The sequence below is a fragment of the Pipra filicauda genome, unplaced genomic scaffold (genome assembly GCF_003945595.2).
Source record: "Pipra filicauda isolate LSUMZ 115617 unplaced genomic scaffold, ASM394559v2 scaffold518_size375886_pilon, whole genome shotgun sequence".
In the NCBI taxonomy this organism is placed as follows: Eukaryota; Metazoa; Chordata; class Aves; order Passeriformes; family Pipridae; genus Pipra; species Pipra filicauda.
In genome coordinates this window covers 75,030-98,201 of record NW_024104663.1, presented here as the reverse complement: position 1 = coordinate 98,201, position 23,172 = coordinate 75,030, and the positions used below count along the sequence as shown (strand labels likewise).

The 23,172-nt window shown below is 37.6% G+C and overlaps 1 protein-coding gene across 7 annotated transcripts in view; it reads right to left on the bottom strand.

Annotated features, from left to right (window-relative positions):
* Positions 1-23,172, bottom strand: part of GREB1 (growth regulating estrogen receptor binding 1) — a 94,016-nt gene that overhangs the window by 35,259 nt on the left and 35,585 nt on the right. For 4 of the 7 annotated variants that reach the window (XM_039386945.1, XM_039386944.1, XM_027721973.2 and 1 more), the window contains exons 3-14: positions 17,411-17,536; positions 16,517-16,693; positions 9,825-10,007; positions 9,362-9,505; positions 8,024-8,149; positions 6,017-6,139; positions 5,046-5,183; positions 4,679-4,864; positions 3,211-3,561; positions 2,365-2,493; positions 722-841; positions 69-266 (exon numbers count right to left, since the gene is read on the bottom strand). In XM_039386945.1, the coding sequence (XP_039242879.1) occupies positions 69-266; positions 722-841; positions 2,365-2,493; positions 3,211-3,561; positions 4,679-4,864; positions 5,046-5,183; positions 6,017-6,139; positions 8,024-8,149; positions 9,362-9,505; positions 9,825-10,007; positions 16,517-16,693; positions 17,411-17,536 (2,001 nt within the window). The remainder of the gene's footprint in view (positions 1-68; positions 267-721; positions 842-2,364; positions 2,494-3,210; positions 3,562-4,678; positions 4,865-5,045; positions 5,184-6,016; positions 6,140-8,023; positions 8,150-9,361; positions 9,506-9,824; positions 10,008-16,516; positions 16,694-17,410; positions 17,537-23,172) is intronic. The other 3 variants (XM_039386941.1, XM_039386942.1, XM_039386943.1) reach the window with 3 other exon arrangements.

Here is a 23,172-nt window from a genome sequence, read left to right as displayed (position 1 = left end):
AATATCTCCAGATATACATAAATCTAAGAATGTCCTGTAAATCCAAAATAAAGCTAACTAATAAGCACCTGAGTGCCAGAGATGAAACAAAGTCTGCTGATAAGTCACTTCAGATGGTGGAACACAAATCAAGAAATCGATTTTCTCAAAGGAACCCAAATCAAGATTTTGAGTGCTGGAGTCAGCAATTGAGCAAATATGAGACAGCAACTTCTGAGCCACTGCTAGCTGGAATGGACGAATTTGATGTCGTTCAACCTCATAACCTGGAAAAAGGCAAAATTCTGTTTAGATATATACTCAAAGTCTAATCTAATGCAAAATGATAAGAGTCTGGCAAAGAATGACTGATCTACTCTTTACAGTATTTTGCTTATGAACAGGAGTTCATTTACAAAAATCCATACAGAATATGCAAAGAAATCTTTCTGTAATTGGGCTTTTTGGTCCTATAAGTCTCTTTAATGCCTGAGAGGTAAAAGTGAATTTCTAAAACATCATTCTTCTACAACAGAAGCATGACCTAAAGCTTCAAAAGCTGTAATACCCAGAAGAATGAAGCAGAATATTCATCAGTGTAAATCTGAATATTCCAACATGAGTTGCTGTTTGCCTCAGGAAACTTCCTAAGACTCTGCCCAGATGGATCTAACTGTGCACCTAGAGATTTGGATTCCAGTACCCTACTCAGTTATCTCTTTAGAAAATCCTCCTTACTTACTTGTACACACAGCTGTTCCAGTTCCATTCACTGCTGTTGGTTTATTCACCGAAAGTGATGAAGAGATGTGCCCTTGGTTTTCCTGATAAAATTTCTCCAGCAAAAGATCAATGTCACCCTCTATCAGATTGAAGGGATAGTGGAATTGACATCCATGTTAATAAGAGTTGCAATTCATACTGATTTGGTTTTGTAGATCTTAAAGACCTTTATATATGTTAGCTAGTTATCCTGCCCTTGGCTTACTGGCTGTTTTATACAGGAACCCTCTTGTTATTTTCCATTGCATCAGTTTTTACAGTATATCACTAATTAAACGCAAAATAGGCCAGGGAGTGACAAACCAGCCCTGAGACCACTGGCTAGGGCATTTAGGAAGGGTGACAGAAAACTAGCCTCAAGGTCCTCATGCAAACCAGCAACAACAAAGACATGAAACCAGCTTAGTTTATGCTAAGACCACAGATCTATACTGCTTACTAACGAGGATTACAAGAAACTTCAGGAAAAATCTGATAAACATTTTTAAATCTTTAAACTTTTGAGAGGCAGAAAGAAAAATAATTTCCTATAACGCTGAAAGACAAATATGAGTTTTGTAGCTATGCACAATGCTGAAGCATACAAGATTTGTTTTACTGAACTATTGCATATCTGCAAATATATCCTATTCTGTCGAGCAGGGACCCTGCTTACAGATGAAAGCCACGCAGACAATACAATATGCCTGACCTGAGCATTAGTATATTCTCAGCAGCTGAAAAGATGTTTGGACATGTCTGCACTGAGCTCAGAAAGGCAGGGTATGTCCCATGAAGTGCAATCCAGTGGATATAGGTGGCAACTATTTTTAGGATCCTCATTTACTTGTTCTGCTCAAACAGTAGCAAAAGTGATTTTAAGAACCATACTTTGAACACACTAAGAGCAAAAACACTAATATCACTACGAGACAATTCAAGGAAAATGAGATTTTCTTAAGTGACCACTCAAAATACCATGACACAATAAGAAGGGTTCTTGTGATCTATTTACCAATGTGATGTGAATGGTAAAGGGGACATGACACCCCATTAACACTGACAAATATTATGCATTTGCTCCAGTTTTGAGATACAGTTTAATTTTCCACTTGGCTGGATCTACCCCCACAAAATCCTGCTTGTAGTAATCCTCAGTATACTCAGTTAAAAAATGATCCAGTAACCCTGGCTCTTTGCAATTTCCTTCTCTGTCCCATGCAACATGTCAAGTTCACAGTATGGTAAGCTGAATGGGCAAATCCTACCTTTGATAAAATACCTCTGTTCTATATCATGATCTAAATTAATTCTGTGCTTAGGTAAAAAAAAGACTTATACATTCATATGGCTATGGACTTGCATAATATAAGGACGGATTTGCATAGCTAAGAATAATATGCTCAGCTATTTGCTGGCCTATTTTTATGAAACCAAGGAATTTTAGAAACTGACACTTTTAAGAGGAATTTCAATTCAAATGTACTTTCACAACTTTGTCCTGCATTTTTCATACATTTCTAATAATGTCTTGCTTCTGGAAAGGAAATGAGCACAGCTATTTTCTCTGACTTAAAAGTTTCAGGGACTGGGAAACATGCCTCTTTATGACCTGTTAGGTACCTGGGCAGAGTGTGCTAAAGAAGGACCCCAGAGTTTCCACCTTCCCTGTGACCAGCTGATAGTTAACTTCTTTTTGGTAGTCTGAGGGACTGAGCATGCTCTCAGACAGAACTCTTGCCTGATACTTTCCTAAAAGATAAAAAAAGAGTAATTTTGAAAACACTTCAAACTAAAGTCAAAAATGTTCTAAGTCACAAGAAAAGTACTACCTAACTAAATGAATACCACACACACAAAAATGGCAGAGATGAGTCTTTTCCTTCTCCAGTACATTTATGCACCAGACACTTGTAAAATACATTCATGCTTTAAAATTCTTTGTGTTTAAAATTCTTTCCCAATTTAGGAAATATTTTTTAATATACTATATAAGAAGACCATATAATATTCAAAGGAATCGTCAATTATCTTACACTCATAACAAATCTCCAAATGGCTATTCAGATAATTTATTTACTTTTTAAGCATAGTCATCAACAGGTTGTTGAAGGGAATGGCACTGAAAGACCATCTTTTAGAAACTAAGAAAAGGTTTGGTCCCCTGTTTGCAGTAATATCCCAGTTGCACAGAGCAGGAGAGCTTTACGCACTATGTGTGCTGTAACTCACTGTTACTTGTTTGTAGCCATGTTGGCTGAGAAGCCTTGGTGAGAAAATAGGCAACACAGGTAAAATGTGGTGTACTGGGGAGAGACCCAACTGCGCAGTGTCAGCTTGGGTTCATCGAAGCCCATTATTTGTTGGTCAAAGCTCTGCTTTGTGAGGCAACTTACTGGAACTCCAACCAAACCCCTCATAGCACTGAATTACTCTGATTTGCCTGGAGATACACCTTTGGGATATTACCTGTTATCACAATGCAGGAGTCAATGGCTCGATTTCTACTGGCACATATGATCACTACATAGTTCGTCTTTATCAATTTTCCTTCAATGAGTAGTTTAAACATTTCTGAAAGCCCTTCTGCCAGCGAGTAGCTGCACTCAATGATATGGACACTGTCGTTACAGGAGCTGGCTGCCAGGCCTGCCAGCCAGGGAAGCTGGGCTGAAGTCACTGCGGTGATCTGGCTGGGCACTTGGGGAAAGGCCTGCGGAACAGCCTGCTGGTACTGACGGATTTCAGACAGGTGTGACTCCCGCCATGAACGCATGAATATTTGTTCCAAATCCTCAATCAAAGGGACCTGGTCTGCAGCTAAAAAGAAAATTAGAAGGAAAATATCATGAAACAATTAAACAAAACTGTTGAGTTTGATGCCTACTGATTTTTGGATTTTTAGCTTTTTGTAGATTTTAGAAGTAGCTGTATTATATCCCTTACCCTTAGCACAGTAGTTTACACATTTACCCTACACTGTTACCCCATTCCATATCAGTCCCTCAAAATTCTGTTAGCTTTTCTAGACTTCCCTCAAGGTAGGCCTTCATTCTGTTTAAGAACATCTGCACCCTGGCCTGGACAACAAGATATCGCACAGGCACAGCGACCTTCAAGCCCAGAACTTTGGGAGAAACTCCAAGGACTGGACGTGCTGTGATGAAGATGGGAAAGAAGATGGTGCCAGAGCCCACTGCCTCAGTTTCCAGAGGGGTGTGCTGGGGGAGGAACCGGGGGCGGATAAATCTGGGATTGGTTAGGATAATACCTTAAATTGTGGAACCCCGTGGACACGAGATGCGTCATGTGTATTCCTGTGGGCCCGAGGCCTGAAATTAAAGGACCTACCCTCTTTATCTTATCTTATACACTAAGCTGGCTCAGAGTCCTGTTTTCTGCGGTCTCTTAAGGCAACAAGTTAAAAAAAAGTATGTGTTTTGAATATGTTATTTTTTAAAGATGACCGTGTTTCAGATTTATGCATGCATGACTCTATTGCCTTTAGTAGATGTGAACAAAATTTTTCATTTTGAAATGCCTTTGTGATACTCAGGTAAAGCTTCCCTAACTGGAACCTGTAATTAGAGTATCAGTAATTAGAAATATTTATGAGGTTGAGTGTTTCCTGTCTGAGCATAATACTTCTTCTAAACCACAGACTATATGCAAAAGCAATGAATTACAGCTCTTTTCCTTTATTTTTCATAGCTGAGATTCCATATTAGAGCAGAAAATAAACTTTGTAAGATTATAATTCAATCTGTCTGGTTTTCAAGACCTAATTTTTTGTTTTGTTTCTTAACCATGAATTCAATAGTTTTCTATCACATGACAAAGACCCATATTTAATATTGTCCTGCCCTAATATTCTCTTTCTCATTTCCCAGCATGGAATATATTCATTGTAGTTTATCTGGATATAAAACAATCTTACCTAGTTGAACAAGGTAGTAGACAGTCAGTAAGAGCTGCATTTCCTCAGAAATAGGCTGTATTGTGGAGGCACCATATTGTTCATATGCTCTAGATAAAGACTGTGAATTTCTGTAACAGGTGTACAACAAAGGACTCACTATCACATCATTAATGTTCCCACAAAGATATGGGAAGTTTCCATGACCTACAAAATAAATTTATGCACACATCACATTAATTTCGTAATTTCTCATGTATGCATTAAATATAAAAACATTTAAAGTAAACCTCTTAAAACTGACAGCTTTAGAAGCATTTAGGAGTGGGACATGTTGTTACATCTCTTACGAAACAGATTTAGGACCTTGTAGGGTTGGAGTTTTTACCTTTGAAAATAACTGGCTTTGCTTTACAGATTTTCAGCAAGTTGTCAGGAACTGAGACCGGTTCTCCTGAGCCCACCATTGGAGAGGAGGCTGGTCCCACCAAAGCAGAATGTGATAAAGATGACAGGCTTCCTCCATCTAAGATTTTAGACATATTATTACTGGAGTCAGGTCTAGTAATGATTTCCTCAAAGAAAAATTGTTCAGCATAATCTCGAAGACACATTTGCTATGAATATTAACTGCTTTTTATTACACATTTTTTCACAAGTTGTTACTATAACCCATACTATCATGATAACTGTCTTGGAGGACTAATTATGTTATTGCAACCTTGAACATCCCATGTGCATAAAGATTTTGAAATGCTTATAAACAAATAGTTCCAGATATAAATGCAAGAATAGAGAGACTTATGTGATATCACTGCACATATAGTTATGACTTGTGAGTTAGTTTCACTGGTTCTAAACAGGTTTTATTGTTATAGCAAGAAAGAAAAAAATAAGATTCAACAGTAATTCAATTATAACTTCATTATGGTAATTTTAATTTAAACAATATTAAAGAAAACCTATGGGAGAAACTGGGTTTATTTCACTGCATGGCACTCTTGTCTGTATGTAGCCTATAAAATCCAAGTGCCAAGAATGCTATGACAAATAATTGAAACAATGGATAGTACCCTGACTTATGATGCTAATTTTAATATTCCAGAGGTGTTTTGGTGTCTAAAAACGGACATCTGTTGGAATTTGTCAATGGCTTGATGACTGGATCCTAAGAAAAGTTAAGCTCAGAGCCTCAAAAAGAAATCAATGCAAATGAAGCACCCAGGTGAGCACGGAGGAATCAAACACCTTTCAAACCTCTAATATGAATCTGCACATGACTTTAAAATAAGGCCTCTTTCCCACCATTATTTTCTGAACAATCAAACAAACAAAATCATTACCCTGGGTACAGCTTACCATTTTTAATTCTGTTTGGAGCCTGTGGATTGAGCTGCGAGTTCCAAGTTTCAGTAGATGATGGAGATTCTGGTGACCAACCTTTATGGCGTTTTTTTGGAGGCCCTGAATTTGTTAATGTGCCTGAATAAGAATAATGTTTCAGAGAAATATTAGAATAAAATGTATTCAGGCTTGTGCATGGTAACTCAATGTATTTTGATAGACTGTGCGCATCGAGTATGGTGGAAGACAGGGTCAACTCCGTGAATATAATAATTTTTTGTGGTTTTTATTTTATTTTGCTGTGTTCTTAAATTTCTGGAAACTTTCTGGTGCAGAGAACTCTTAATTATCTAGGTGGATTTCACTTATTTTATAGCAATACTTTCTACTAAGAATGATATAGTAACAAGACATGTACTAAGAATACTCACAAGTATTAATATTTTGAAGTCAACAGTGTGGGCATTTTGTTCCTTTTATTTCTGAACACGACACAGTGTTTCATGTAACATCGCAAAATAAAATTCTCAAGGGTTTCAGGGTAATAGTAATAAAGATAGGAGTTCTTTTCAACAATTTTCCCATTCACAGGATTTTTGCCACTTCTTGTTGGTTCCCACTTTTGGTTTTATGTTACTCCATATTAACTCCTATCCAACTACTTCTACACCTTCCTCCTACCCATATATAGCTTTAGTATCTTTGTCTGTAAAAGCATATCTTTCTCACAGTTTTTCTAGGAGCTCTCAATGACTAATTTCTTTAATTTTCTTTCATTAATTTCTTGAGTCTTCTTGTGCGCTCCTGCAAAATCCTGAGATGATGAGCTTCCACTAACATCAAGTATTTCTAATTATTGAGAGTCAACGGTCCTTCTGGAACTACTCAGGAACTTGCAGGATTGAGCTATTTCTGTTTCTGAACATGACTACAGAGAAGTCGTAACACTGTTTCACACTGGTAGGGCTGTATATCCCGGCGGAATGGTTTGTCCCACATAAGATTCAAGACAGAATAAGAATTTTATGTAAAAACACTTGGAAAAGGTATTAAAGATAAACCCGAAGTCTACAAATCTCGAAGATGACTGCTCCCTTGCAGACCCTTTCATACAGGTTTCCAATGACCGTGTCCCTCACACTTTCACCACGCGAGGGCAGCCTTTGGTCACTTGTGCTGCACATCCTCTCACTTGGTTTCCCAGCGTAATGTTACGACAAAAGTCACAAGATAGAGTAATACAAAGGATTTTTTTATTTGACAATGCCGTGCTCTTTCCTGCATATTGATAGGATATGCATTTCACATATTGATATGTGAAAGTAATCCATCTGAAGTGAATTGGCAATAATGTGCTGCTGAATGGAGAAAAGAGATTAGGAACCTAAATGGGCAGAGAAAAAGAACTTGTCTGTGATGCCAGCAGGGCAACTTGGGAAGACTTATTCTAAAATGGAGCTACAACTTGTTTCTAGCCATAGTGGAGACTAATTTTCTTCCTTAAACAAACCAGTGACACACACTTTTGACAGAAAACAATTAACACAAATCATTATAATAATGGCACAGTAAGGATAGTTTCTTGATTTTGGAGCCAGTTGTCAAAGTGATCCATCCCAAGGTGAACTGCAACACAGGAATTATCCTATGAGAGACTACTTATAAACCTTTCTTAATTCCCCTCATGAAACATGTTGATGAAATTGATGCAAGCTGACATATTCTTTAAGAACCTGGATTCAGAATTTGGTCTGTACCTCTACTGAATGAATGAACTGTAAATATAAGGAAAAACATCCAGTTAATATTATGAACTGTAACAAAACTGCGACTGAAAATTATATTAAAAAAACTTTTTCCTGGAAATTAACACAGAAAACAATATTATGGTCAGAAAGGGAAGGGAATAGTAATTTCTATTCATGCATGAAATTATGATCATGATATAATTCGCTCAATGCTTCTATTACACCCATGGAATAAAGAGTTTAGGGTTATTAAACAACAAATCTGTACAAATACCTAACACCGAAGGTCTTGCCAGAGCAGACAGGTTATTTTTCATCAACTGTTGTTTAGGTGACTCCTTGCCATTATAAACTGTTGAGTTGAATGCTGCTGTTGAAGGGATGTGATCTATGGCTGCAGCTGACAAGAAAAAAAACCCAGAGTATTTACATTGAACATTTCTAGGTCAAGATGCTCAGTTGATATAATAAACTGATCACTCGATCATTTATTTTAATGGAACTATCAGGATCAGCTCAAGAGGGAATGCAATGCTGAATAAAACCAACCCATTTCTGATCTCATACTCCCAATTAAGTGCCTGGGTAAAATCTGATTCTGTAATTAAATGCATATGTCAGAAACTGTAGCTTCTTTGCAGGATCCTGGCTCTTACTCAAGAACCAGCTAAAAGAGAGGGGGTGTCTAATATTTACTAGGCCTCTCTCCCAATCTGACTTTCTCTTTCTAAGTTTTTTTTAATGATGCTGCATTAAAAAAAGAGAGGTGTTCTCAAGCCTAATATGCTTGTAATTAATGTACCTTTTTAATTTGTTCAGGATGGGCACCAGTATTCCAGATCATAACTATTTAACAGACCTCTATCTCACAGAGAGAACAGTATATACCCACGAACAAATGTGCCTTAATTCTCCTGTGAGGATCTGTGTAATCGTCACAAGATACTAAAGAAGTGTTTTCACTCTGAAGAAGCTCAGAGAGATCACTCTAGCCTCCATCATCCATTACTTTTCATTTATGTCAAGTTAACAGAAAAATAAAGGTCTCAGAAAGAATTTTTAATATAAAAAAGTTACAGATACTGATCCTTAGTTTTGTTTTTAATATTAAAGTCACTTTTCTCAGCAGAAGAAAAAACTCAGAAGCTTTTAAGCTGATGTCCATATAATGCCTGCAGTAAACGGGATTCTGGTCATAACATAAAATAGACTGGATCAGAAGAAAAAGCTGAAATTACACTGGATCCTGCAACAGTTGTCATGTGTGACCAGACAAGCAACAGCTGTAGAAACACTCTAAAAATAATGGTGTTTTAAAAAAATTTGGTTTGCTTTAGATATGGGCAAGCTGCAGAACATGCATTTTACTATTCGCTAACCATTTATATATAAACCTGAAGGAAGAAAATGGACAGGGAGAAGCCTTCCTTGTTTGTATGATTGCCTTCCTTGTTTGTAATATATCTCTAATTCCATTCAACTTGTTTTAATCTATGTGGCAGTATGCCTATTTGTTTGTTTGTCTTTGCATTCACACAAGTACATACAAATACAGGAGCACAGAAGAATATGAGCAGGTGGAAGCCCAGCATGTTTTCCTCCTAGGCAGTACCTGTTTGCTGAGTCCCAGCTGGAGCACTGGGGTTTGCAGCTGGGAGCAGCTCACTGGAGGTGCTTCCGGAGAGACCCGAACTTTCTGGCAATTGGAACAAGGTGCTTGAGCAGGTACTGGTTGAAGACTGCCGGCCTCTAAACTCTTAACAACAAAAAGAACCTTTTTATCCCCTCAAAACAGTGGCATCTGCTTAACTCCCAGCATATTTGATTTGATAATTTCACATAGGAACTGCTTAGAGGCTACAGCACTTGGCATGAAGGAACCAATGGTTTCTGACATGCCAGCCTCTTATTAGATCAGACAATGGCTTTTTACAGCTGCTCTAGCAATCACCTAGCTTTAAAGAGCCTTTCTTTCAACTGATCTGTGTTAGGTTTTACACAGATGCCAGTCTCCATGATAGCTAAGCTTGGATGATGAAAACCAGAGCTCAAGGAAGACAGCTTCATTATCTTACCTGCCCCTTTCCAGCAGATTACAGATCCTTTGGTCAGAGCTCCCTGTGCATTCCTGACCAGATAATACTTTAAGTGTTTCTGTTTCTTGGGCTGAGTGGTCAGTTTAAGATTAATGTGATTTGAGAATTCTGTAAAGTAGCAGAAACCCTTCTTGCCACAGCCAACACAATTGCCAGAGAAGCCTGATAAAATAAACAATACATATAATCCAATGAGATAGGTGGGTCATTATTAATAACATTCAAACACGACTCTTTCCTAAGAAAAAGTTGTATTTATATTATGGGGGTTTGTGGGTTTTTTCTCTCATAGAGTGAAATATTTATTAACATTTTCCTCCAAAAAAGTATTTGCACTTTGTGCAAAAAGTGTATTGCACTTCGGATACCAGACTGGAAAAAACAGCCCCACACCTACAGAACAATTAAAATGGGCCATATTTTTCATTTTCTCCCACCAGAAAAAGATTACAATTCCTATTTATTATATACCTGGGAAAAGTTTTTGACTGAAGAGCAGAGTCACAGGCTTAACCCCAGCTCTATTCAACACCACAGCATGTACATGTTTCACTTCTCTTTCAGTTTTCATTGAAATGTCATTCAATTCCACTGAATTTCATTTCAATTCCACTGAAACATGCAATTAAGTCTCAAGAAATGAATATATTTAATCTATTCTATTTAATTAGAGAGAAGCATATTTAAGTACCAAGTTCCTACTACAGATGCTTTTTTGAAAGGAAAAATTACTAAAGCATTCCTGACTATTAATTTAAAGTAGTTTTCTCAAACTATGGCTGGACTGTGTCAGCACTTCACAGCAGTTGAAACTATTTATGATTACAGGAACAAAGTGTCTACAACTTTATAGACACAACAGACATAGTCCTTCCCCATAAAGCTTTTTGTACTCAGGCTTGATGAGGCATTTCCAGGGATACTGCCATTTCCTCTCATTCTGAGATACACAGCTTGAGCCTCAACAAGGGACTCATGGTGCTGATGTCATTATCATCGTAAATAAAGGGCATTCCTCACACAGCTGCCTTTAGATTTTTAAACAACTTTTTTTGTCTGTTTTACAAAGTACTAAGATATTTTCATCTTGCACAGAGTAGATGCAACTGTCTGAAAATACTTATTATCTACAAAGAAATCCTATAGTGAGCAATTAAAAGATAATCTTCCCCAAGGAAATTTTCGCTCTGTTCCCCACACGACTTGAAGCATGATGTTTTCTTTCATTTTAATCACATCTAATGAACATTTGTATGTGTCATAACATGAATTGAAATGGAAAGGGTGTGTCCAGTGAATTAAAACATGGCAAAAATAAAGGAAATGTATTTCACATAACATGTGAATAAAATTAAGAGCTATTTATGAAAATTATTATTTCAATCACATATCTCAAGTTTACAAACTAATGGTCAACACTTTTTTCCTTCTGTAAAGTATAAATACTGAAATATAATGCACTGTAAACACCTGTTGTTTCGTTTACAACCCATGCACTACTTTTTTTTAAAAGGCTCAGAAGAATTTATTTTAAAAAAAAAGTTGATGTGGAAATTGGTCTGGTATCCATGGGAACAAGTGGGAACAACTACTGAAAGCTCCCTATTATCTCTCTGATCGTAGTCAGTAGGATGATAAAGGTCATCATGACTCATAAAATCAGGACAAGTCATGACTCCACAGAATCCTCTGTGTTATATCAGTCAGCACAAAAGCATCTGTCTAACATCACAGAGCCTTGAGTAGCTGCAATAAAAGCAACAACAAAAGGAAACAAAATGAGAACGGATGTGGGAAAAGATGTAGAGTTTGCACACATTTTATGCCAATTAAGAAATCATGAAAAATGCTTCTGCTAGTAAACAAAAACTTCCCATACATTTGGCAGCACATTGAGCATCACCAGCAGCAGCACTGCAATTTTCACCTGGTTGCCACATACAAGACCCTACGTGTTTTCAAACTGACACTTTCTCATTTTCCAAATGTACACTTCTTAGGTTTTATCATTTTGCTGGGAGTGTCCACCAATTTGACCACATGTAGAAGTATTTGTTCAACTGTGGTTGGACAGTGAACACAAAATCTTTTCATTTAGACTTCAGGTCTTCAGATCACTTTTGTAAATTATCATTTGTCTAAACCAAATTCAGCAGTAACTTCTACCTGAAATAACCTTTTGTCCTAACCACCTATTTTTTACTCTGCAGCACCTACTGGAAAATTAGTTTACACCACATATAGCACACAGGTGAGGCCTAGAAAGGATTAAACAGATCTAAATTGTTCCCTGGTTTTGAAAATTCCTTGAAGAACATTTTATAAGTTTATTTTTTAATCTTCCTTTTAAGTCAAATTATCATCTTTCACCTCAACCTTTCCCAGCCCCTCTGAGTGAGATTCAGTCCTTTCTTGCAAGCTCCTGCCCACACCCTCTTCCATCCCGTTCCCTATGACTGACAGTCTTTGATGACAGCCACTGCTTCATTAATGCAGCTCAGCCCTGACATCACAGATAGAACATATGCTCTTGTAATTCCAGTGCAATAAAATGCTGCTCAGTCATTACTTCTTGAAGGCCTCCACCAATCCTGCTCACAGCACTTTATGTGGCAGATTGAGTAACACTGAGAACCCAAACATTTCATCATCCTCCTTCTCTGAATGCCCCCTTCACATGCCATGGGCCGAGGCAGCAGCTGAGAGGGAGCACAGCTTGTTTCATAAACAAGCTGCATTAAATATTCTTCCATACATTATAGAGAGGACAAAGGTCAGGGGAGTCGGGGCAGCCATGAGGTGACTCAATATATCTGTGTCACAGGATTGATTTCACAAGAGAATTAGAAATCAATGCCTGGAGTTTAGGGGCTAAAAGCCTTTCACCTTTAGGTCACCAATTCATACCCAGCTGAGTTTGGTAGTGACTTAAGGCTGTTACTCTCTGAAGGTTGTTTAATCAGAAGGTGTTTGACTGTATCTGTGTTTTATCATATGCATTTGCTTGAATTTGCTCACATCACAATGATCGATTGTCCATAATTTGAAAAGCTCTTCCACAGCAGGGACCTTGTGCTCCAAAGAAGGACCTTGGACCAAAAGGGTACGAATCCTGACCTACCTTCTCATTGGGAAAATGGTTCCTTTGGATCAACAGTGAGTTTGTGCTAGGAATAAAGAGAGGACTTCAGGATGGAAGGATATCCATCTAATATTTCATAATTAAATCTTTCATAAACTGGCAGAAAATTTTCTTCCTGTTTCTCTTTTAAATTAATAACAGGCTTTTAATTAACATTAATATTTTGGCAGAAATTTGGCAGCTTGATTAAACAAAGAATGATTATATTTTCAACTTCTCAGCACAAGTGTTTCTTCTACTCACAGGAAAAAGCACACAAACACTGACAATGCTCCACGTTTTTCCCACCTACTTAGTACCACTCCACTTGAAGACTGAAGTCCTAAATTTAAAAAAAATGAATAAAATCAATACGGTCAAGCTGGAGAGCTCCATTGTATGGAAACACAGTACTATCACAAAAGCCCGATAGAACATTGCATATTTATAAGAAGCAGCCACAATATTTTATACTACAATGTTTTCACCTTAAATACAGCTTACAATGCAAGCTAACTAATCTTTTCCTCTGTCATTCTGACTACAGGGACTCACTGGAAAAAAAAACAAAAACAAAAATGACTTCTTGTTCCCTGCTAGAAAAGTAGGCAGGTGTTTGGTCTTTTGGGAAAATGATGGGTGAAGAGCTGCTTTATTTATCATGAGAGACTTTCCTGAAGAGTGAGAATTAGAAAAAAGAAACAAAAAGAAAAGAAAAAAACCTTTAGGAGTGGTACATGTTAGATGCTCTAATTAGGAAACAATAAATAGCACATTATCACATATCACTTCCTCCATCTAAGCATTCGTTTAGGTCACATAAAACCCAAGAAACAGCTTCCTACAGGCAAAAAGCTGAATCTGTTTTGCAGAGTGGTTAAACCTGTCATCTAATATGATTAACAAAATCATATGAGGAACATGTCTAGGCACAGAGAACTTTTTGCTTGTCAAAAATATAGTCTTTTCCAGAAAATGTTTTGGTTATTTTTTCTGATGGAACAATACATCAATGGTAAAAACAAAGAAGCAAAACAACCTCCAACAGAAATGACTTTCAAATCAGAAGCACATATGCCTTGATGGTGGGACAACTTATTAGCATAATCAATAAACTGGCACATGTCCCAGAGGCATATAAACAGCTACTAATGGGAACCAGACCGTAAGTCAAAACCTGGACCAGAAACTACTGAGACATTTCCTACTTTCTTCTGGAAGTTTTGTACAATCCACAGGCATCTTCATAAGCATATGCAGACAGACCATGAGAAATCAGGAAACTATTGGGTAACTCACTAATGTCTTCTCCCTTCAAATAAACTGTTCGAGAAAAACTCAGTAACAGCTGCCTTACAAAAATACAGTATATTAAGAGGAAAAAGGATGAAATTAAGCAAAAAACAATGGGGTTGAAAGGTTAAGAAATTATGTGTCTGTATCACCAATAAGCCTTACCAAAAGTGTGGGATACACTCTGACTCATGGGCAGCTCATTTCAATCCAAAATTAATCCAATTCAATTTCCTTTTACACTAACAAAGGGTTGAAGGGAACACTTTCCATGCTGTTTCAAAAGGCCAACATGTTGACGGAGAACTGCCTAAACTCAGAATACCAAAAATAAGGCTTCTATGCTGTCTTGAAAGGCAAGGCATTAAAAGGAGTTTCCCTTCTTCATATGACACATTTAGATCTATTGCCAGGCAGAGGTCACTGTGCTATAGTAATAGACTATTTAAAGTAATAATGGTTCTGTCTTTTATCCCACTATGTGTCCGAAATCACGAGACTATTCATGTCTGCTTCTAATTTTACTTACCCTGATTTGACTTGAGTCAGCGTATGAAAACCTGAATCAAACAGTCATTTCTATCTGCAGCATGATCTATTGTACAAATAGCATGCTATCCTCGTCTTAGTAAGATACATAATTTTTTTTCATTAGATTAGGGACCAGGGACATTATTTTATCTGCAACTTCAAGATAAAGACTTTGGATCTTAAAGTATGTAAGTTCTTTTATATTTAAGCTTGTTATAGAATACATAAAAGTCATACTATAGAGTTACTAGACTTCTCCGCAAAAGAATGTGATTCACTGGGGTTTAAGTGTATAACAACAGTCAAAAATAAGCATTTAAATGGTTTCAGGAAACTAAAATGTATGAAATAAGCAAACGGAGGATGTAAGTAGCATAAAACCCTCCCAATTATGCTCCTGTTGCCTTTTTCTGTTCTCGTTTAGCATGCAATTAACAAATACACTACTTCCTCTCTGCTAACAGCCTAAGGAGCTTAAGCTGTTAATAGTGGTAGCAGTGAATGACTTGAGTGGTACAACATTCCTGTCTTTATCTTTAAAATGACAACACGTGGGTAATTTACAACCCTCCTAATTCTTTTACAATCACTGGTCAAATGCACTGTGACCAATCCAACTCTGCAAGATCACATGAGGAAAGAAATTACTGTACATAGAATCACATTATGCACCTTCACACTACACTGTGAGCCCAAATGCCTTGAAGTTGCTCAAACTGAGATAACAACTGAGTTCACATCATATCCCTCGGTGTTTGTGAAAGAAACCTCTTAAACGACTCGACAAATGTTTCCTTTTTGCTATTCAAAGCTCAGACCAGTGCACAGATACATGATGCATCAATTTTTTTGTTCACTAAGAAAATAATACGTAAGAACCTGAGAGTGTCTGATTGAAAAAAGAGTTCTCCCTCCAATATTGCATACTGATATTTTCCAATATAAAACCTATTCTATCTTAATAACATTAATATTCAGTTCATTCATTCACATGATTGAAGATCTACCATATTTGGCTTGATTTGAATGAGGTTAATGACAATCAGAAAGACTCTAAGAAAAATAGATAGGACCTATTTTATGACAGAATTTAGACTTTTAAATTGGTTAAATGCAAGCTATTGAAGTATTTACTAAAAGTATTAACTGATTACACATTTAGGAAAAATTTTAACTTATAATCACTCAAATTTGTGATAATAGCAAAAAGTCATAGGTTAGGGCCCAGAACCCAGGCTATTGTTCAAACACAGTGGAGAGGATTATCCCTATCTCAAAGAGACATATCAAAATGGTCACAATTTTTTGTAGTCCAAACTATCCTTAAACTGTTTACATGTATATAATACCTTGAAATTTCTGCTTGACAGACCTACAGTTTGTACACGTCAGTATTTGGAAAGCTAAAATAGAGACAGGCAGCAGTTCAACCAGTACAGTTACCAAATGTGCAGTTCCAGCAATTAGGAGATAAACTGGTCAGACAATGACTTTAGCCTTGGACTACTGAACAGGTGATGAAGCATCTCTAATGAACTGGCTCACTCTGTGTCTTTCCAAAGCAAACACAGCCAACTCTGAGTTATTATCTTCTTGTGCATCACCTCTGAGCATTACTGCAGACGTGGAACAGAAACAACATCTGCTGAACTCACTCTGCAAAAAACAATTAGCTATTGACTGAAGCCCACAGAAGAATCCAGTTATTGCAATCACAGACACTTACCCAACAGGGCATTGTGCCCGTTGTCATCTGGCAGGAATCTTTTATCCACAGCACACACTAACAGGTGATCAGGTAAATTGGGTGACTTTGCACCAACAAGTAAAAACCCAGATGGCACTTCAATACGTTCATTGGAAATTGAAACCAGTCTCAAATCTTTACCAGCCTGGCAGAAACCTAGAAAAAAATAAGTGCAACTTATTTTATGTTGATAAGATCTTTTTTTTGTTTAATGCTCACAACTGTCTTCATTAAAGGACTTCCTATATTTTTAATGAAAAACAAGGTCTTACCCTCAAAATCAAAGGCATACCAAAAGATTATTTTCTTCCCTGCATTTTGGTCAGACATAAGGATTCTACCAGTACAATAAGCAAACAAAAATTTGAAAATGTACAGTGAAGTTTCTCTTGATGATATTCTGCAACCTACATATTTAAGGAACTATTCACAACATCATCATAACTTAGGTTGGACATTCAAAAATGGAGATAATAATTCTCAATATCTGGTGAATTTCACTGGATTTTCCTTGGTTTTGAATATTTTTTACAGCTACATAAAATTAGGTACACTTTAAGCAGAAAAGAGCGATGATAAAGAAATAAGAAGTATCACATTCATTTTAGCAAATGCCATATCTGCAAACTGGACCTTTTAAAGGTTGTGGTGACTAAGAGAACAGAAGTTCTGTCCTTGTGCCAGGCATTCTAACAAATGCTTCTCTGACACATTGAACAAAGACCCTGTCAAATGTAAGAGCAACTGAGAGTAATCCATCTTTATCTGGTAGGTAATGAACAATGACAGTTTTAGAATTTCTGTATCATATAGATTATCTCATTCTGATGAATTATAGGGGAAATGGCCTCAGTCCTACCCTTTTCATCTTACCATCAGTAGTGCAACATCCTTCTGGAGGAGGCTTCATTTGGTAAGGAACAGGAGGACTACTTGATTCTGAGCCTTCTTCTTCCTCCTCCTCTTCTTCTTCTTCCTCATTATCTGCTCTGCTGCCTGCTATGAATTATCATAGCATAAATGACTCAGACAAAAAATGCTGGCAACAAACTCATGAATGAACAGGGTGACCCAGTTACAGAAAGTATTACAGCAAACTGGATTCTCTCCCCTTGACAATGACTTTACTCTTGCCAACTCTTGAAATTTGTTGTTTCCTTAAAGCTCCGCTTTCCAGTCATGCTTATAATAGAATGTCTTTCATCAAAAAAATAAAGCTGTTAACTTGTGTGCAGAAGAAGTTCAAAAGCTTGACTCAGCTGCACCTGAGAAAGTAAAACACACTAGAGGACAAATATAAAGAAGCCTCGATTTATTAATTTTTTAAATCTCTTTATTTTAAGCTAACTGCACAATTTTGAGAGGCCTAACTTCTAGAGTTTGAATTCTTGCTGATCAAAACAGTGTAACTGTATCCTTTGTTTAGAATATTAACAGCCAATAAAACCCAAAGTCCTTACTTCTTAGCCCTTCAGAACATCCTGGCTACAGCCCAAGTACAGATTTTATTAATTAGGTATTGACCATGTCCTTGATTTTGTACAGGAAACTGAAAAAATGGTTCCTGCTCAAAACTAGGTTCACCATGGGTGATACCACAATAAGAACACCTAATTCTCAGCCCGTCTGCCTCCTACCAGAATCCAGAGCTCTGTGTAACGCACTGACACTCCCTGTACAATGTCAAGGAAAGGCAGATGCCCAGGATGACGATTCACAGCAGCCTCTGCATGGACTGTGCTAGCCTAGGAGGCAATATGAAGGCAATACTGAATGCTGGAGAGGAATACAGGATGTAAGCTTCATTTTTAGAGGGCTTTAGAGGGCTAGAGGCTGCTTCTTTCCTTCACCCACAGGACAATGTTTTTTTCATGCATGATACAAGAGCTCCTGCAAAACATAGCAACCAATTACCCCATCCCCTCTTATGGCTCAGATACACCCATTTAACAGATACACTGTTAAATTAGACAAATGTGGTGAGCAGAGGAGCGCAACTAAATGGTAAATGGGCAGAACACTTCTACGGACAGGAGTGAGGAAAATTTCACATAGCACAGATACAGGGCACAAGCACTAAGTGAACCCTGTGGGGCTTATGTCAAGCTTACAAGCTTCTAGGTGTCTGTAGGAACATGCTTGCAGCAAACACAACCCAAAGAGCTTTCACTGGCAAAATTGGGTGGCGAAGGCCTGCAGATGCTTGAAGATCAGCAGGAAGCCAAATATCTGTCTGTACTTGGGCAAGTACAAGAGCAGTCAGGCACTGACATCATTCTGTTGATCCAGTTTTTAGTCGTGAAACAGAAAAATGAGGAAGCACAGTGCAATGATCTTCCAAAGCTTAGTGCCAGCTGGACATACTCTCTTCGCTTCAAATGACTTTGGATTAGGCACTCAGAAACTGAGAGTGGACCATCAAGGATTTATCTTTTTCCTATGACCCTCCTCAGAATATCCTTTTATTTTATTGGCAAATTATTGTACAATCAGCTAGACAAATACTACAGGATAAATGAGAACTAGGGAGGAGACAGAAGAAAGTAAATGTGTAATTTGAAGATTTATCTGTAAAGGTCATTAAGACACATATTCTAATCCAGAAGAGGATTTGAAGGGTATGTTTACTTTTAAGTATCTGATCATCAAGCTCCACTCCTGGTGCACACAACTAAGGACAGAATGTTAAACAAAATTCTTTTAATGGCATGGTCTAAAGACAAAAATGCTGCAAGTAACGAAGGGAAAAGTGAAGCTCTCCATCTTTGCTATTTAAGTAAAGGGTAAATTATGTGTTATGACTTGACCTTGGCCAACATCCAAATGCAATGGAAAAGGGCTGAATCTGGCTCTTCTCTCCTTACCCACACTCCCAGACATGAAGTTCCTTCCTTCCTTCCTCTTTGTGCCAGCTCTGACACTTACTGGAGCCTTTACTGAGCCATCCCAGTTTGCTAAACCGGCAAAACACTAAGCAAACAAAAGTGACTAATTTTTTTTGCTGGGTTTATGCTTTAAATTAGCATAGTGGAAGATCCAAAAGATGCCAAAATTGATGAAAAGCGAGAAAATGGGAACATATGGAGTGAGCAGAACAGGAAGTGGGTATTTCCCCTTTGGACACTGGTAAACTGTGAGGTTTGTTCAACCATAATAGGTGATTTAAGAAAGAGACTAAAAATGGAAGTGGAGACTAAGAAAAAGGAGAGCTACAGCACTTTCAGTTCAAAAGTGGAAACAGTAAAAGAGCAAATAGGTACACAAGCATGAGCTGCTGTCATATGTAAAGGGCATCATTAGGGTTTCTGCTGCTTGTTTTTAAAAAAAAAGATCTGCAGTTTATGCTTCCATTTTACTTTTAAAGCAGGGCCTATTCAAAGCACTCAAAAAAAAACTTCAAAGAAAAAAAAATTCAAAATTTCAAATAAAGTTTTCCTGTGTCTGTTCCACAGAATTGTTCTTAAACAATTCCAAATGAAAACCATTAAACCAACTGTCATTCTGTGAAGATTTTGTCCATATTTTATTGAATTTAAATTTATTCACAGTTATCATAAACACCATTGTTTGCTTTAAGAAATTCTTTTAAGTTCTCAGCAAGGATTTATTAGATCTTAATCTCAGCTGTGATTAAGATATTTCACATGGAAAATTCTTCTCTCCTTAAGGTATAATTTAAATGTAAGTAAAGTTCTGCAAATACAACTTCTAATAACTGGCAATCCAGTCCACAGTTTTCATCTGCAGTTTACATGGCAATAACTGGGCAAACAGAGGTATGCAAGGAATCTAAATCTGTTAGAGCCAAATAACCTTGCCTTCTATTGCAAAGAGTTCTTAATGCTCACTCCTAGAAAGGCCCAGGAACATCCAGACCACTCACTAGCATTTGCAGATATGTTCTGTGATCAAAAAATGCTAAGAAAATAAAGATGAGTTTAGAAGATCCTCATTAGAAATTTACAACCAGTGAGTCCACAGTAAACTGCAGGCTTTTTGATGGAATGAAAAATCTAGAGGTTTGTTTAAATAATGATAATGTTTTTGGAGTAATTTAAGTGCTACATGAATTTGCCAGGTCTGGAGATGAGAGAGAACGTATAATAATAAAAAGGAAAAAAAAAAAAAAAAAAAAAAAAAAAACAAACAAACCCCAAACCAAACAAAAAACAAACAAACCAAAACAAAAACAAACCAAAACAAACAGAAAACCCACAAACAAACAAAAAAAACCCACCAAAATGAAAGAAAACATACTATTATTGGAGCCAAGGAGATCTGACATAATGTCTAAACCAACTTTGATGAATGCGGTACTTTTAATTTACATAGCTGCAAGTAATCTTATAGATTAATACAGTTGAATAAATTACTTTAAAGGCTTATATTTATAATATGCCTGTTTTTTTTTCCAAATCTAGAATGTGTAGACTGGAAAACTATACTCACTGAAGTATTTTTTTAAAAGAACCTGGGGGTGCTGGTTGACAGCAGCTTAACATGAGCCAGCAGTGTGCCCAGGTGGCCAAGAAGGCCAGTGGCATCCTGGCCTGGATCAGCAATAGTGTGGCCAGCAGGACCAGGGCAGTGATTGTCCCTCTGTACTCGGCACTGGTGAGGCCACATCTTGAATCCTGTGTCCAGTTCTGGGCTCCTCAGTACAAGAAAGACATTGAGGCGCTGGAGCAGGTCCAGGGAAGGGCAACAGAGCTGCTGAAGTGTCTGGAGCACAAGTCTGATGAGGAGCTGAAGGAGCTGGGATTGTTTATTCTGGAGAAAACGAGGTGCAGGGGTGACCTTATTGATCTTTACAACTACCTGAAAGGAGGTTGTTGCCAGGTGGGGCCTCTTCTCCAAGGTAACTAGTCATAAGACAAGAGGAAATGGCCTCCAGCTGCACCAGGGGAGGTTCAGCTTGGATATCAGGAAGAATTTTTTCACTGAAATGGTGGTTAACCGTTGGAACAGGAATGTGGCGTAGTCAACATCCCTGAAGGTGTTCAAGAAACAACTGGCTATGGAAATGGTTTAGTTGATATAGTGGTGTTCGGTCAAAGGTTGGACTTGATGATCTGATGATCTTGGAGGTCTTTTCCAGCCTTAATGATTCTATGATTCTATTCTGTGATTCTATTTTAGGCATAAACTATCACAACAGATATGTAATGATATTAGGCTAGTATCACTGGCTAGGTACTTTTTTTCTGGTTTAGACGGTCATTTAAGTATCAAAAGAAGAGCGAAAAAAGTTTTTCAAACAAAGAAATATAAACCCATAAACAACAAGTTACCACAGGTGGTTGATAAAGCTAAAAAAAATATTTCTGATTTTGTTTTCTTAACCTCACTACACACTCGGTTTTAAGGCTCTCTAGAAATTTTGATATTGTAACATCATCACAGACAAACATGCAAAAATCAGCTTTATTTACCAGTGGCTGGCTTTGCTGCCAAATGCTGTTTTGAACATATATAATGTGTTATCCATAAAATGGAAAGCCAGAACACTTGGCTTGCACTGACCCACTGCTCTACGTTGTCTATATTTATATCATGTCTACTTGACCATAGGGAAACACTTGCTGCACTGAGGACCAAGGGGCAGCTATGACCAAGGATAGTCCGAGCGTATCCCCACGTCAGAGCACCAGCGCGAAGGCAAGACAACACTGAGAGGGGAGGCCGGGGGCTTGCACAAGCCCCCAAGGATGTCTCTTTGCTCCAGTTGCCTCCTGGCCCTCAGAGCACAGGGATTCGTGTAGCTGGAAGTGGAAAATTCAATTTATGACAAGGCTGCCGTACATGAGACCAGCTTGCAGACCTCCCCACCTGAGGAACAATCTAGGCAACACTATTACAGGTCCCTTCAGAGCTCCCCTTGTCTGAAACTTTCATGAAAGGAATGTTCTCTGCCAGGGTGTTATGAGACTTTTAATTACAGTTCAATTCTGTTTCCATTAACTACAAAGAAAACAGCCCCTCAACTTTTGGAAAGTTCTTTGAGAGCCTTGAAAGAAAGAAGCTACAGAAGTGTGAAATGGCAGTTTTGTTCCTGAACAATGCATCTGCTCCTGTGGCACCTTTCCCAACTGATGTCATAATCAATTTTGTGACATCAAAGTTGGTTGCCATGGGAGATTTTATGAAATCCTTATGGGGAAGGGTTTGATAGAAGGATCACTTTGTGTAGGGAATAAGCAGCATATATATTTAAACAAATAATGTATATTAATTAATATGTCCTATATTAGCAAAAAAAAAAGAAAAAAAGAGGAAATGACTAATGATGTGTGAACAGATTTTTTTTTTTCAAGAAATGTCTTCTCGGCTGTTACCACGAGGTAACAGCAAAGAGTTTAACCTGTGTAAACTACTTTTACTGCTTCTTGGCCTGATTTGTGTGTGTCTGTATGTGTCTGTGTGTTTCTGTGGATTGTTAACCATTATGCATTTCTCACTACATCTGTAGCAAAGTATGACAGGGATGCAGACATGGACAAAAGACATGAAACATCACCCTCATGAGATACATGACTAAATAATTATTAAATATAACCTTGCACCAACATGCCAATGTTATGCACACACCAGTAAACTCACCGAAAACCATGAGACCACTACATATAAGAACACAC